A 16600-nucleotide genomic window follows, 5' to 3' on the forward strand; every position below is an offset into this window, starting at 1 on the left:
CCACAAAACCAAGACCATTTTATTCCCTCCTATAAGGCTCATATTAGAATACTCTAATTTTTAAGCACCGTCCAGCCCTGAAACCAGACTTCTGTATAAGCACAGAAGATATCTGATCTGCGGCCATTTGCTCAGCTGGGCCTTAGAAAAAGACACCACCAACTCTGTCCAGACTTAAATCTGGAGTGCTTTTTTAACCGCTACAACATTCTATGGTTCAAAAGTCAGATTTTAACCTTTCCCCTGTCCTCCTGGCTGTTTGAAATCCCTGCCACTGGGAAACTGATTCCAAGATGCCCAGAAAGTGTGGAGAATTGATCCTCCCTGCTCTGATCTCCAGTCAAGTTGCTCCTACATTTTACTAGTTAAAAAAGTTGGTAGCCCATCAAGACCTGCAGAACAAGTGCATGTTGTGCTTCTTCCCATAGCAGCACTCTCCCATTTGTTATGCCCCACCATACGCAATTGGAAATTTAATTCATTATTCTATGAAGTCTACAAAGGTTGTACTGCAATGGCAGATATGCAGCAGTTAGTCAAACTTTCAACTTTCCCTGTAAAAGAGCTGTGCATTTATTTTCATTATTTGATTTTATAACCAAGTAGAGATGACACAGTAACTGCTATTTGATGATTATTAAGAATATATGTTAAAGCTTATTATAATAATATTTAAAGAGCAAACAGAAGAGGGAAGTCCAGATGCGAGCATTTATATTCACACTTGTTATTCTTAAAGATCAGTACTGCACATTGATGGTGAGATGCCATTTGTAGGCAATTTTTAAGCAATGATTTTAGCCTTTGGAACTGTTGGAAGCAAATACTGAGCAACAAGCAAAAAGGTATTACTTCTGTTGAATACATATATATACATACAGCTGACTGTAATTCCAAGACAGAGCAAATTGCCTGAAAGAAGAGACAGCAGCAGCCCAGAGCTAAGGGGAAAGGGAGTAGTGGGGACTTCTGAAGAATGCAGTTGTCCTTTCCCTTTCTTCACTCCCATCACCCCAGGCCCAATTTTTCCTTTGGCTTTCCTTCTTCAGCACGTCTCATTAAATAAATCGTACCAACTCATTAAAAGTGGCTCAGCTATTAGACATTACTTTTTTCCTAAGAGTCAATCACTTGAGATTTTTATGGAACAGATGGGAAAATTAAAAACAATCTGTCAGAATTAAGGAACAAGATCAAATTAAGCTGGAAAGGAGTAGCAGCAAGTTATTACAATTGTCTGCTTCTCACACCATCTTGAGATGAGAGGGTACAGAGATGGCACAAATCTGTAGAACTTTCTATTTAATTACTTTCAATTTTCTGAGAGACTGACAAACAATTCTGAACATAAATTTACATTTTTTAACAAACTGCAACGTACAAGTTCTAATATTTCATGTCAGTTGAAGAGCCACAGAGGAGAAAGTTCAAAATTAAATACTTTAAGATGAGTGTCACTCTATCAGTGCCATTTGGTATTTTTTATTCCACAAGAAACAATAAAATGTGAAATATTTCCACAGGTTACCATGTGTATAACTTAAGAGAAGCCACTTGAAGTATTCAGGACAGTTATCTGAGCATGGCAGAAAGCTAGGGCAAGACTGTTCCACTGATCTAAACAGAAGATCCCCACGACCACTGCTTTCATTGATTTCCCTAATGCAGCAGTGAGTTTTAGTCATTTGGTCTGGCCTGCAAGATTAAGAAAGCACACGGACTGCTCCAAAAGTAATGCTTCCTGTTCCATTATGTCAGCCCACAACACCAGAGGTCGATGTTGGTGGTATGGCAGCAGAGGATGAACCTTCCAACCAATATTCCATCTTGTTGACATGTGACAGATGGCACCAGAAGGGCAGTCTGACAGAATGGAGGCTGACATGGAGGTGCGTATGGAGCAAAGGTGAATTGAATTCCTCTGTGCAGAAAAAATGGCACCCAATGGCACCCACTGACATTCCTTAATGCTTGCTGAACATTTACGGAGACCAAACAGTGGATGTGAGCACAGTGAGGCAGTGGGTGGTGTGTTTTAGCACTGGTAACAGCAACAGTGGGCCACCTCCACTGGTACAGATATTTTTACGAGCACAGCTCTTGTTCATCACAGGCAAAAACGCGTATCTAATGGTGATGACTGCTGAAAAATAGTGTTTTGTAGCTGAAAATTTGCTCTACCAAACAGTGTTATTGCGCTCTTTGTATCTACTGTATTTCCCATGGAAAGAAATAGGAGGCAGTACTTTTGGAGTGACTGATTCCTCTTCTACCATTAAAAGAGTGACATCCACCTAAATACTTCCTTTATATCTCAAAATACCCCTTACAAGAATTTAGAAGATGCCACAGACCTGAACAACTCCTCCAGGTTCTTCCTTCCATGAGCCTAGCACAGCTCTGTATTTACTGAGCTTACGGTAATGATGCTTTACGGCGTTTCAGCAGAGCAGACATTGATAGAGAAAAGACATTACAGCTCCACATGCTCACAGCTGAGGAAGGCAGGCGATGCTTCTAGTAGCAATGTAAAAAACCATGGGGTCTGACAGCAGCAGTGCTGAGGCAGGGAACTGATGATAACCAACATGTTTTTAAAGTGTGCACACACATACGGAGGGACAGAAAGTTAATTCTTTTGAAACACACTCCAGCCATTAAGATCAGTAAATGAGCTTTGCCAAAGCTACAAGAACCAATACGTCTTGAAATCCAATACTAAAAGCATGCTTTTTTTCCTCTGATTTTGCTGAGGTTATGGGCTTTCCTTCTTGATGTTGCTTTTTGGGGATAGGAAGAGAATTTCAGCTTGTAATCGTTGGCTTTGTAATTTGTATCTGGATGGTTTGTCAGTTGTTGGCCCAGGCTACTGCTAATCCACAAGCAACTGCTAACACTTACTAATTGCTTCTCATGAGACAAACTTTTAGAAGGCTTTAATAAACAAAAGATTCATTCAGCCTTTCATTATTCTTACAGTGACTTTATCGCCTACTTTACAAACGCTCATCCACAAAACAAGTAAAATGCCCAAATAAACCCCAGTTAAATAATAGCAAAGAAAAGGACAAGATTCTCTTGTGTTTCTGTGAATGAAATGAGGCTCTCAAGGCTGGAGATGAGGCTTTTTAAAAGATAATCTTGTACTAATACTACAGTACGCTAAGTAATTGATGAGGTAATAAGGGCAAAGAAATTGACCTTTCTTTAATCATCCTAAGAGGAACTCAGGACCCTCCTTGTGCAGGTGGGAACAGGGTATATGTGTATGTATGTGTCACACAAATAATTCTAATCAAAACTGAATAAAGGAAGATGAAGCACTTAAAGAAAGACTGGCATTAACATTGAAAGCCAGAGCTTTCCCAACTATTAACCAGCCACTTCCACCTCCTTTTAAAGGCTAAAAATCTCATAATTAGTTGAAAACCTGTAATAATCTTTGTGCTGCTTGGAAATGATTATGTTCCATAGAGGAGACTGCAGGAAATAATGCTATTTGATTAATGGGAAAAAGAAAGGAAAAGATAAAGGAGACAAACCCTCACAACACCATCAGAGCCTGTGCCAATTCAATTCACATTCTCAAAAACAATGAAAACATAACAGACAATGAAAATAAGATTCATAAAAAAAGAAATACAAGAGTGGCAAGCAGGAATAAAAGTAACTGATTGATTTAATCCATCCCATCCCAATCATTATCAGCATATTTGGTATTTCGGATACAATCAGAAGAAAATAAATGCAGTGTGTAATCACACAAGTATTTAGAAAAAATGTACTCATTTCAGCTGGACAGCTGTGAATATGAAACATACATCTAGCACTTTGTCCTTATATGGCCTCATAACGGAGCAAATGGGAAGATTCATGAATCGTTCAAGAAAGAAAGGTAGTAAGAAAAACAATCCCTGGGATGCGATACCATTGTTTAAAGCATCAATTTATTTTTGTTCTTAACGTTACGTGCATTAAGTTTTCTGAACACAAAGCTGACAAACTGATCTTTCCCACCACTTTCTGAGTCAATTTATGACTCCGATCAAAAATAATTTTAAGGGAGGATTCATCCTTCAGGGAGACCTTTGTCATCCCAAGTTATTTCAGAATTATTTGGGGGGACCACGAGAAAAGCATTGCATGCATCCTGTGTTACTTCTGTAATCAGATGAGCCATCAACTTCACAGCTGCACATCCCTAAAATTTACAATACATAGTATCTAAAGTGCTGTGTTCTTTCTTTTATCAGAAAATCTAGAGCACCCAGTGTCTTAAGCCAGAGGAAACAGCCCATTTTCAGAGCAGACAAGTAATAAAGCTGTACCCTTTGATTATTCTCCAGTGCAATTCCTCCAGTTTCCCAGAGCTTGAACTATAATGCAGAGAGTCCTGAGATTAAACGTGTGTGCTCGTACAATCTTTATTGGTCTATTTAAGTCTTCCTTCAAAGCATTTTACATTTTTCAAAGGCCAACACCAATCCAATTGGCTACTTAAAATGCAGCCTATTACAAAAGCAAAGCTATAAGCTCCTGACAAAAACATTCACCCTTTCATACTAATCACAGATAAAGTGGATTTGGCAAAAGATAATTGGAGATGCCTAGAAGACTTCTGTATTCAAATAAAATTTGAATGCTTTCTCCAATACAATTTAGATATTTATTACTAAGTGAAACCAGGATTAAAGTGGCAGGATGCTTGCGCTTAAGGAAATTAATGTTACATTGAAAAAAATCAAAAGGAAGGCAGGTTTCAGTAAATTGAAGTGCAGCAGGAAGTTGTTTGTGGCACCATAAAGCAAGACATGTATGTTTGATTAATCATCAGACTTGCAGAAGAATGACTTAAGAAGTGCTAACAAATCCATATACGTGCACTTCTAAAACAATCTCTGTCTAATTGTAAAGTAGCAATTAGTACCCAGGCAAAGAACAAGGCACAGGACAACTTGTTTGGAATAAACAATCCTCCCAGCAGGCTGTTTTCATCTAACAAAGGAAAAAATAGAAAGTAAGTTCAACTGCAAAATAAATGAGACATCAAAGCCCATTGCTCTCAATAACATTCTTCAAGAGTCGTATCTTGGCCTGTATCCCAGGATACCCTTGGAAATGAAAAACTGCACCTCAATGGGATTCTTTCAACAAAATATTTTAATAAATAAATTCAGGTTTTATTCTAACTCGGTTAATTAATAAATCTTTGTGGGCATTAAGCACAGAGTAAGTCAGAATCTGATGGGCTTTTGTTCCAATTATTAATTATTTGTGAAACCAATGTTTACAAATGTTATCACATAATAAGACCACTAAATGATCTATCTAAAAGGCAGATGTATGACTTCATTCTAAAAAGGCAAAAGCCAAAGGTTTAAAACAATTTGAGAATCCAAGGACAGCACACAGAATAAAAAAGCCAAGCATTCTGCCCAAGCTAGGAAGGGATAAACCAGAAACTTCGTTTCATACCTGTCAAAAATCAAATATGAAGTGAATAGCAACATGTTCTCAGGAACAGACGGTAAGTCTCATCACCATTAGTGAGAAACAAATAGAGAACTCATATTTTACCAACTTTCCCTATTTCTAGAATAATCAGTTTAATAGCTCCCTCCTTCCAGAGAGATATGTCTAGATAAAATCCACAAAATAGAGGCACTCTAATTAGAGAAACTTCCTCATTTTCATTTACTTTTACCAATCCCAGATGCTGGCGATGCCCACGTTATTGTCTGTAGATGATGTAAACACCTCCAGCACTCCTTTCAGACAGAAGAGGTTTAAGTCAAACCCATTCAGAAGCAAAGCAAAGACCTTAGATTTCACTGACAAGAAGAAAACAAACATGTCCACTTCTACTGCATAATACTGAAAAATACTTAAAAGAGAAATTTCTGAAGTTGTAAAAACTAGATGTCGCTAATTTGGCCACCAAAGACCTCCATTTAGAAATGCATGACTCATCAACCAAAACTCTGATGCATGTCCTTACATTTAAGTATTTTTATTAACTCATGTAATTTTCCAATGAATCAATGCCCCGAATAAGTATTTTATCCCCATCTTATTCTATTTGGTACAGTTTATAAGGTAGATGGTGATTTAATGACAGCCGCTTAAAAAGGTAAAATCAGAACTCGAAAATCTGGCTTCTGATTTTGTGTTTTTCTCTGATAACTTCACAGCATGAAACGCATTTAGTTTTGCCCCACCATACCATCACCCCGATAGCATCCTTGATAAACAGATACTGGCTCTAGACCTGAGCACTTCCAGTGACAGGGATTACAGAACATGCCTTTCCGGATTTTCTTAATGCCAATTGTTTAAAAAAAAAAGTTTCTTAGCATTTCAATTTTGGAATCTTTTCTGTACAACGCCATTCTTCCTTGTTCTGTCATTGGTTACTGACGAGACAAAAAGGTTCTGGTCCGCTTTCTAACATTCCTTCCCATTTTCCTGATAAGCAGTAATTTCTCTCTCCAGTCGCATCACCCTCTGCACCAATATGCCCTGCCATCATTACTTTTTCCCTCAGCTGTTGTTTCCCTAAACTTTTCATCATTTCTGTTGTTTGTTGAACTACATCTGGTACATTATCTCCTCTACTATCTTTGAAGATAAGGATGAGAACTCTGGAGCACTGACACCCTGGAGATGTCACAAAGACAGAGGAGCATTAGAGCACAACATATTGCTGCGCACAAGAGGCACATGCTACCCAAGAAAGATTAATTTTTTCTTAAGCTGTAAAGATGCTAAAAGGCTGTATTTTACCCATTCTAAAGCTACTGTGATAATTCTTGTGCAAAGGAAGCATCTGAGTTAAATTTCACGGCATCTTATAATACACCAGGACATAAACCAGAAAAATACATGCGGGATTAAATTTCCATAAAGCCCAACCGATCCGGCGTATGAAATAGGAGAAGGAATTTAATCTACTCCTATAACATGCTCAGGGCACATGACTTCCACCATATCTCCAGCACTGCTGCTGCAGCCACTGGGCCGGAATAGCAGCCGGCTGCCTGTGGCTGCAGCAACCTGGGCTGCAGCCATGGGGTGGGCAGTGGAGCTGTGGGTAGCCACCCCAAGAGCAGCTTTCTCCTCCCACGCTGTGCTGCCAGGCGTTCTGTGGGTCTCAAGAACCTGTGGAAGACCACACTGATTTCTTCTGTTCCCTTTTACCTGCAAACTGATGGGAAGCTCTACTTGTCAGCTGCCTCTGCAGTACATACAGCCTGCAGCCTCCTCACTGAGCAAACACTTCAAGTAAGAATGAAGTTGCTTTTAATGAGAAATGAATTGATCTCTTACCTTCAAAGAAGCCAATCTCATAATGCAGCAATTTTATTTCCTCCCCATTTAGAGATGAGAAAGAAAAGGAAGTTTTTTTCCATTCATAATTTTTAAGTCAGGAACTGTTCCTATGACACTGTGACATGTTTTTGTAGTCTAACCCAAAGTATAACTGTGCATGTGCATTGGACCTTTGTTGTAAACTTTTGGGTCCTCGTGCCTTTTTCTTGTCTCATGACGTTGTCAGGGTCAGGAGGAGCTCACCTAAACAATGCAATTCAAGCTCCTCAATTTTCCTTTTCCTTTTAAATGTAGTGTTCTTTAGATTGACATTTTGATAGTTCTAAATAGAGAAGTAGCCATAATTTTGCTTTATATCCAGTCTGAAATGTGTCCTAATTGTCAATTACAAAAAGTTTCCTGCTCTTGAACATTACTACCCCAAGCACAAAAGCAAGCTCATGACTCCGCACTGACCTTCATCTGTTCCCAAATTGTGTCTTTTAAAAGCCTTGAATCCGCTTAAGGGGAGCTGCTGAAACCTGAAACGAACTAAGTCTATTGCTTTATAGAGTAGATGAATGTAAAACTGAAGTATTACATTTCAGGCTCTTACTGTACTAAATATAGCAGAATTAGGATGCGGGGGAATATAACCAGAGTGAGTCTGGTTTTAGAGACAAGATTTTTGTTACAGACATCGATGACTATTTTGTAATACTTGGTCTATTCCTGTTCCTGACAGAATATCACTGTAAATGGGCAGAAGTAAAATGTCCTCCCAATCAAGAGATTTGTACTGAACACCAGTGATCTTAAAAAACAACAACAAAACTCTCCCCCTAAAGACCACCACACCAGCTGCTGAGTACTTTTGAAAGACCCAAGTGTAAGAAGCACCCTGCATTTAGATTTTCATTCTCTTGTGCTCTGCATGATTCTCTTAAAGGTGCATTTAAAAATGTGGAAATAAATCAGTTGACTATTCGGAGGAAAAGTACCAGTCCATATGTATGTGCCAAAGAAACATGAACTGAAATGCAAGTCCATGGGACCAGAATTATAATGAATGCATTATTTACAGGCAGGGTAGTGGCTTTTGACTTGATAGATTTCTTGACAAGTTCACAGTTTTTTGACAGTCATCAGATGAGAAATGTAGCATTTATTAAGTATATTTAATTTACTTACAAAAAAAAAAATCACAGAAATTTTCAGGTCCTGAGAGACTTTTGTGGATCACCTGAGTCAATCTCCTTCTCATCCTAGAGCTAACTTCAGAGCTAGGCTCTGGTTGAGCAATACTCAACTGACTTTTCATAGAATCACAGAATCATTAAGGCTGGAAAAGACAATGTAGTCCAAGTGCCAACCCACCCCACCATGCCACTGCCCATATCCCTCAGTGCCACATCTCCATGGCTCTTGAACACATCCTGGGACGGTGACTCCACATCCTTCCTGGGCAGCTGTGCCAGTGACAGACCACTTCTTCCAAGAAGAAACCTTTCCTAATATCCAATCTGAACCTCCCACGATGCAACTTAGTTTTTAACAATATCGTTTTTGAAAGTCTGCCTTGGTAACAGTTGATTGTGTGACCAGTAATAATTTTGGAAGAAAAAAAAAACCAACAAAAATCAACTCTTTAAATAGAGTAGTGGGATTGAGAGTAAGCATAAATTGTTCAGCATAAATTACAAACTAAATAAAGCACTGTGGGCTCAAATTCAGATCTGCAGTAACTAAGAAAGAAGGGGGGAAAAAAAGGAAAATCAAATACAAATGTACCATTTCAGCTTGCACCAGTGTTACGCCAGCTTGTGGATGTATAAAGGATACTGATAATGAGCCCTCCTGATATGTGTTTAAGATTTTTAAAATAGGTGACTCACACCTAAGGCAAATGAATTGACTGCTGCAGTGCTCATGTTTTCCTCTTTGTTAAATTCAATCAGCTGTTCATCTGAACAGTTGGAAAGGATACATTTATACGGAAATAACTCTCTTGCTAAACATTTTCATGTATCAAATACATATTCTGATAAAAATCTGCTGAATATTGGCTTACACTGACCTCATCCAAAATGAGAAAAAAGACTGAGGTCCCAGAGGAGCCCAGAGCACAAGCTCTCAGTTTACTGTCATACAGCACGTATCAACTGTACAGAAATTTATAATGCCCTTATATGTGTATTTTGCAGATCTGCCATTCTAATCTGTAGTTCAATTTAGATAAACAGTTATAAACAGTTGTTGTTTTTTTTTAATGAAGCATTTAATGGTATTACAGCATTTTCAGAAAAAAAAAAAAAAAAAAGCACTTTTGAAAAAGGTGTCTTAAATTTGGAAACTCCTACAATCTTCCTGAATGAGACCATCACTTCCTAACTTCATGCACTAGGCAATCATGATCAACAGCACGTGTGTCATGGAAACTGCTCTTCTCCAATATCTTATCCTTCATTAAGGCCCTTAAACCTGTAAGGGCCCTCTAAGTATATATTCCTCTACACACTTCAGCAGATGGAAATGACTTTTCCTTACAACTAGCATCACAGCTATCTTACAAAGATACAGTAAAACACAGTTTATCAAAAGCTGACAAGGAATTCTTGACTAATCCATTTGATAATAATTGACTTTCCATTCACAAAGAAAGATTATGCAAAAGCATGGATTTCCTATGCAGAAAGTTCACATTATTACCTTTGATTTCAGAAGTTGCCATGAATTTACTTGCGAAAGAGCATTAGGCATTCTGCAGTTCAACAGTGATCGCTAATAAGTTTGGATGGCAGCTGTTGTACATCTGAAGCTAACAAATGTTATGTGGCCAGAGATGACTGGCACGACATGTGTCTGTAGCCTTTTTATACAGTTATGTACTCAACTATTTTAAAAATGTTCACAAAAGTCCTTCAGAAATACCGTTCTCAACAAGTTCATGGAAAAACAAGCCTTTAATATTTACCCCGCTCAGTTAGTTGCATATGCTCACACATTATCGCACAGTGACACAAAAGTAATGACAAGTTATTTTTCTGGAAGTCATGCCCTCCTTAGCACTCTGACTAGAAGCTGGATTCACTTTCTTGAAAGTACAAGGCATATATTAAATTTCCAGCAATCAATTATCATTTCAGCCTTTGTATCTGTGATCATAAATCCCAGCACATGCCCACATGGACAAAGTGCAAAGACAGAACAGTCTTCCAGGCAAATTCCAAAAGCAAGTGTAAAGTAATGAAATATCACTCTATTTTCTGTTTTTAACCTCAAGCAGTAGAAGCTTTTTTAAATTTTCCTCAATTTAATATTTCCATAGACATCCTGAAAGCCTTATGTTCATAATCTTTATGCTGATAGAAAGTGTCACTATCACCAAAGTGATGCAAATATCCATCTCAGGAACCTACAAAGGACTGAGAGGGTTCTGACAGAAAAATTTCAGAAAATACAAATGATTTTACTGACCTCATACAGAAGAAGAATACATCCCTCAGGATGACTCTGATTGCTCCAGCTACTTTTGCCATAAGTGCTTTGCTACATTTTTACATGAATCAATTCAGAAAGGCTTTTTCCAGGGAAAAGTTGCTACTTTCGCTTTTTATTTTTCTATTTTCCAACACTTGAATTTTCAGTGACTAGATCATACCTTTGTACCATGTAAAAAGTCAAATATTTTATTATTAAATAAGTCTGAGACTGAGTCTCTCTCATACATACTCTATTTGCTATTATTTTGCACGAACTGATATTTAAAGTCAGGAGTTAATTTCTTTTTTTTTTCTTAATAGGAGAAATAAAATTGGAAAGACAGAAGAAAGACGAAGGCCATCCATTCCAAGTTAAAGGAAAAGAAAGACAGAGAGCTGTTGGAGAGGGTCCAGAGGAGAGCCACAAAGACGATCAGGGGACTGGAGCACCTTCCCTATGAAGACAGGCTGAGGGAGCTGGGCTTGTTCAGCCTGGAGGAAAGAAGGAGAAAAGAAGGCTTCCTTCTTGAGGTCACCTCAAGAAGGTGACCTCATTGCAGCCTTTCAGTACCTAAAGGAGCCTATAAACAAGAGGGGAGTCAACTCTTTGAAAGGGTTGATAACTGCAGGATGAGGGGAAATGGTTTTAAGCTGAGGGAGGGCAGATTTAGGTTGGATGTCAGCGGGAAATTCTTTACAGAGAGAGTGGTGAGGTGCTGGAACAGCTGCCCAGAGAGACTGTGGATGCCCCATCCCTAAAAGTGCTCAAGGCCAGGTTGGATGGGGCCCTGGGCAGCCTGGTCTAGCATTAAATGGGGAGGTTGGTGGCCCTGCATGTGGCAGGGGGGTTGGAGATTCATGATCCTTGAGGTCCCTTCCTACCCTGGTCATGCTGTGATTCTGTGAAAAATGGAATATTCAAAACATTAAGGTTTGACCATTGGAAGAATACAGCATGAAATACAACTTGAAGACAAAAGGAAGTAATGTTATTCCATCTGTTACCTGTCATGTGTCCTCATAAAGTCCCAAAACTTCTTAGCGCCATTCTGGGGAAAAAAAGTAATAAATGTGTCAGTAAAATTAATTCCAAGTGAGAACTGATTATAATGAAATTGAGCAAAAAATTTAACAGGCATGTTTTTAAAAATTTGGTAGAGCTGATTTTATTGATGAGATTATTCTGGATTCTGACAGTACGTATTACAGACGCTGGGAACTATCTCAGGCCATTCCAAACCTTAAATACACAACACTACACTGACTGCTAATGTACAACATAGCCTTTGGGTCCAACTCCGGCCGCAGTGTCTACTCAAACCCCCAGTTTAATCACCATGTACCAGGAAAGTATATGCAGCTAAGTTTTAACCAGTAAAATAGCCCACAGATCTACATTCTCCCATGGTACCTGCGCAGAATAGTTCATCTTTTCAGGACAGCACCAGCTGAACTGATTTAGGATCCAGGCTCAGAAGGCCGAAGCCCACACCTAATTGATGTTTCATATTTTGGTTTCTGCTTTCCAGCATTAGGACACATACTGACAAAACCAAACCAAACCATTAAACATGTTTGCAGAGTTATTTCTCTGACTTTATATCCTACAAAAGGTGATTCTCGGGTAGCCTCCATGCCACTGTTTACCACTTGTAAGTCATCTTGTCCTCTGCTCTCTTAAAATGAGTGACACCTACCACAGCATAGCTGAAAGCAACTCCTGAAAGCACTTTTCCACAGTGACCACGTAAACACTTACTTGCACACATATCTATGTTCTGTAATAACTTACATCAGTCCATACATACTAGTTAAAAGAGACATGTATATACTTTGGTACCTACTTTAAGTCTATTAGACACATGGCAGCATTTTTCAGCTGTACAAATCAAAGGACTTGCCTCCTAAGTCAGGTTTAAGTCTGTGTCACAGAATAGGACTCGAGGAAATTCAGTCAACTGATACCTTTTTTGTATTAGCAAACAAAGACCAGACCAGCTGAAGACATACAAACCTTAAATATGCTTCATGTGAAGAGCAGCACAAGCTCTCTGTTATAACGTATACTTTAGCAGATGATCAAACCCTAAGCAACTGGTTAATGATTTAAAGCAGGTAAATGCAAGCAATGAAAGAAGAAACAAGTTCAGTTGGTTGGTAAAGGTGCCAACCAATATAGAAAGGCTCTTCAGCTCTATTACAGATGTCATGACTACCAAGTACACAACAGCTGGTGGGGATTAGATAACAAGCACCCTGGTTCAGAGATTAAGCTCCTGAGCTCTATGAGTTTACCAAGCTTTTTGGAAGAGTGACGGTTTGCTTGCTAGCTGGGTTTTCCTTCATTCCCACAGCTCTAATTATAAACAGTTGTCCACCTCAAGAGAAACTTTAGTCTACTCTTCCATCAATGCCTGTGCATAACTTCTGTAGCATTGACAGGAATCAAATGTATGCATCAGAAAAGAAGCCATGTCAATGCTTAAATGCAACAATGTTGAAAGAGAAATAAGGACAGCAAATTCTCAGGGTGAACTGAAATACTAAAACCCTTGGCCATCAAGCTGAGTATATCCAATCTGTTCCACCTGGTGACAGACAGAAGAACAACTTTGAAAAGACTGTGACACAACAGATATTTGCAACTTAAAAGCACAGGCCAGTGCTGTGTGGTAAAATAATTTAAGGCATTACATCCATAAGTTCTGCTCAATCCTCTCAGAGATTTATTTCTACACATAAGATGAATGAACGTGTGATATTTTTTCTTGCTTGCAGGCTGCAGTGCAATTTGCTGTTTGACATGAGTGACTTGAGGAACTGTGAACTAGAGGTAACACCTTCTATATATACCTTCGTATCAGTTCACCAGCTCCAACCTCCTCCTGCCACCACAGGTAAGATACCTGCCCATCCATTCCCCTGTTGTAATTTCTCCTTCCCTTGACAAAAATATGAGTGTCCAACTGATGGAGATGACAGACACACCTACATCAAGGCTATCCTAGATTAATTTATGCTCTTAGTCCTGTGATATTACTTCCTACGGTATGATCCCAACAACAATCCTACTGGCTTTTTCCTCTTCCCATCATTTCTTATAGAATCTGATTGCTTTGGAGTACTTAAGGAAGGGTTTCATACAGCTGAAGAAAATTAAACCCTGGAGAACGAGCCTTAACCAGATGGGATCCATGAGATCTGAACACCCTCTTCTCACAGGTGAGCCCCATTAACATTAGCAGAGTCTACCTCATAGATGTGCATGCAATTTTTAACAAAAAAGGTAAAAGAAACTTAGTATGTAAAAACAGAAATGAATCAGAATCATACAAGATAAATCTTTTTCTTCTAGTTTGTAAGTGGTTGGACAGCACATAAAGAACTTTCACTAGAACATAATTCAGTTAGTTTAAGACTCAAATTCAAAACAAGTCACAAATTAATTTCAATCTGTCCACTCAAGAAGCTGGTTATGATGGTACACTCTGACTGGACAATGTTATTAAGCTCTTGTCTGCCTATATTTGAATAAAAAAATATTTTATATGATCAACCTGCACCTGTCCAAATAAAGAAATCAATAAACAAATCAAACATTCCAACATCTCATTGTTTACAATGGCAGAAACTCAAATGAGCACCAGCCATGCCCTATTGTCCAAGCCAAATGTAATTTGAACCCAACTGTATGGAGTTGAGTTCCTATTGTACCCAATGTGTAGTTCATTCCTAACAGACTAGTATGAAGGTTGCTAATTATTAATAGCATGTAAACAGTTACCAATGATTCTTATGCTGCTTTACATACTTTACAGAACATTAATTCCAACCAGTTTCTGACCACCTATGTGAAGCTGTATGAAATATCTCTATCTTAGCTGTAAGACAAAAATTTTATTTGCAGAACTGATCAAAATTCATGCTTTCAAAAACTGGGTAGCCATGACGATTTGTTACACTAAACTGCCCCATTCTGCATATCCTGTCTTCTGCCTTTGACAGCACTTCTCTTATCATCTCAATTACAGATCCCAACTGCAAAGAATTAAAAGATGCAAGAGATCAACATACTCTCAGGAAGCAGCAGTGTCTTTGTGAAATGGAAAGGCTCTCTCAAACACTTAATGTTGTTCATTTTAATACAGATACATTTGTTTTACTGTAAATAATCCATTCTCCAATGTCTGCTAAGGAACAATCAAAGTATCTCTCAATGAAGTGTGAGAAGTAAGCATAATACATCCTTGTGAGGTCTTAACACTGACACTTAGTACTCCACATTTAAAACAGATTATGTTGTTATCCTTCAAAAGGGAAATGCATCCTTTCACATTTTATAAAGATATGTCAGCAGTAGTTTGTATTAGTTTTTATTTGTTTGGAATAGCAGTTTTGATACTCTCAGCAGCACTGTGTAAGACATGGTTTGGTAAATCTTTAATTATAATGTAATCACTCTCTAGTTCTGTGCTCAGTGATCAGGTTCTGGGATGCTGCAGTGTTGATCTACTGCATATAGTATGTGTAAATTAATGAAGCCGTATTCCAGGAGAGGTAGCATACGAGACAACTTCATTCTGGGTTACTCAGAAGCCAGATTACTTACATAAGAACAAATTGCATAAGAAAGCCACATCAGACCAGATGAGATGTTCAACTTGCCTGATACATCGCCTCTGACAGCGAAGGGAAAGTTTAGGGATAGAGAAAGCATACTGCAGCACTTCCCCAGGACACTCTTTCTGACCTCTGACAAAAGGTAGTTGAAAGATGTCAGAAGACCATCCCACCACAAGGCATTCAAATTAAACACAGTCCTCTCCCTTTCCAACCCAGAAAAGCAAGCAGGAATAGCAATTTCTATTCTACTTGCATGCACAGTAGTTTGTCATAGGTTTGAATTGATAATGCCATTGACAACTTAGAATCCCAACACTATACTACAAGCTTCCCAGTCAACATAAGAAGAACTTGATCCCTTTTGGCTCAAGTGATTGCAGGACAACCATGCACTGGAAAGTACTCTCTACTTGGTTAAGTGTTGACAGTAGATTTAAGTTCAGCAGATGTCACCCCTACCAGCAGAGATCTGTATGTGATGCCACCCATACCTGATCTGCACATTCTCCAGGAAATGAAGACCCTTCTTGCACCTGCTCTTTGCCATACTTACAGACAGGAGTCTGTTCACACTATCTATGACAGACAAGTTAGACTTGACTACAGCCTCTGATCAGAATACCATTCTTTTAGCCACCTATACAATCTAGCTAAAGTACCTGGACACACGCTGCACCAGGGTCCTCTGCCTTCTCCACTACTTTATGTCATATAATGTCTGAATGATGCAGTCACATCGTCAGTCTAGCAAACACAGAGGATCACTTTTGCTTACTAAAGGAATCCACTGAAGACTTAGCCCAGCCTAGCCAAGAAGGAGTGGAATAAAGACATGAAACATTCACTGCCTTTGATCTTGCAGGCAGTGCTCCTCACATGAGAGACAGATGATGGAGTTTTCCCAAGGATCACTGCACTCCCATCAAAGAATGGGATCTCCTGACAAAGCAGAAGTCTTCAAAATTACAAATGATGTGAAGATGGTGGGTACGAAACAACTGTTCACTGGCTCCCAGAACTGAGAAGCACTTTGTCATAGAAGCATTTTGTCTTCCTGAAGGGCCAAGGCCTACCTGGCTGCTGAACTGGCCCCGCTCAAGGAAGCAGCGTAAGGCCAGCAGGCTGCCTTCCTTTTCTGTGTACAAAACGATTAACTGATCGTTTCTGAAACACCCAGATGCAAAGTG

The 16600-nt window shown here is 38.9% G+C and overlaps 1 protein-coding gene across 1 annotated transcript in view; it reads right to left on the reverse strand.

Annotated features, from left to right (window-relative positions):
• Positions 1 to 16600, reverse strand: part of NUDT14 (nudix hydrolase 14) — a 50724-nt gene that overhangs the window by 13765 nt on the left and 20359 nt on the right. The window contains exon 2 of the mRNA XM_042866486.1: positions 11796 to 11839. Coding sequence (XP_042722420.1) covers positions 11796 to 11839 — 44 coding nt within the window. The remainder of the gene's footprint in view (positions 1 to 11795; positions 11840 to 16600) is intronic.

This window comes from Lagopus leucura, unplaced genomic scaffold (genome assembly GCF_019238085.1).
Source record: "Lagopus leucura isolate 7727_CA_CO unplaced genomic scaffold, USGS_WTPT01 Super-Scaffold_1, whole genome shotgun sequence".
Classification (NCBI taxonomy): Eukaryota; Metazoa; Chordata; class Aves; order Galliformes; family Phasianidae; genus Lagopus; species Lagopus leucura.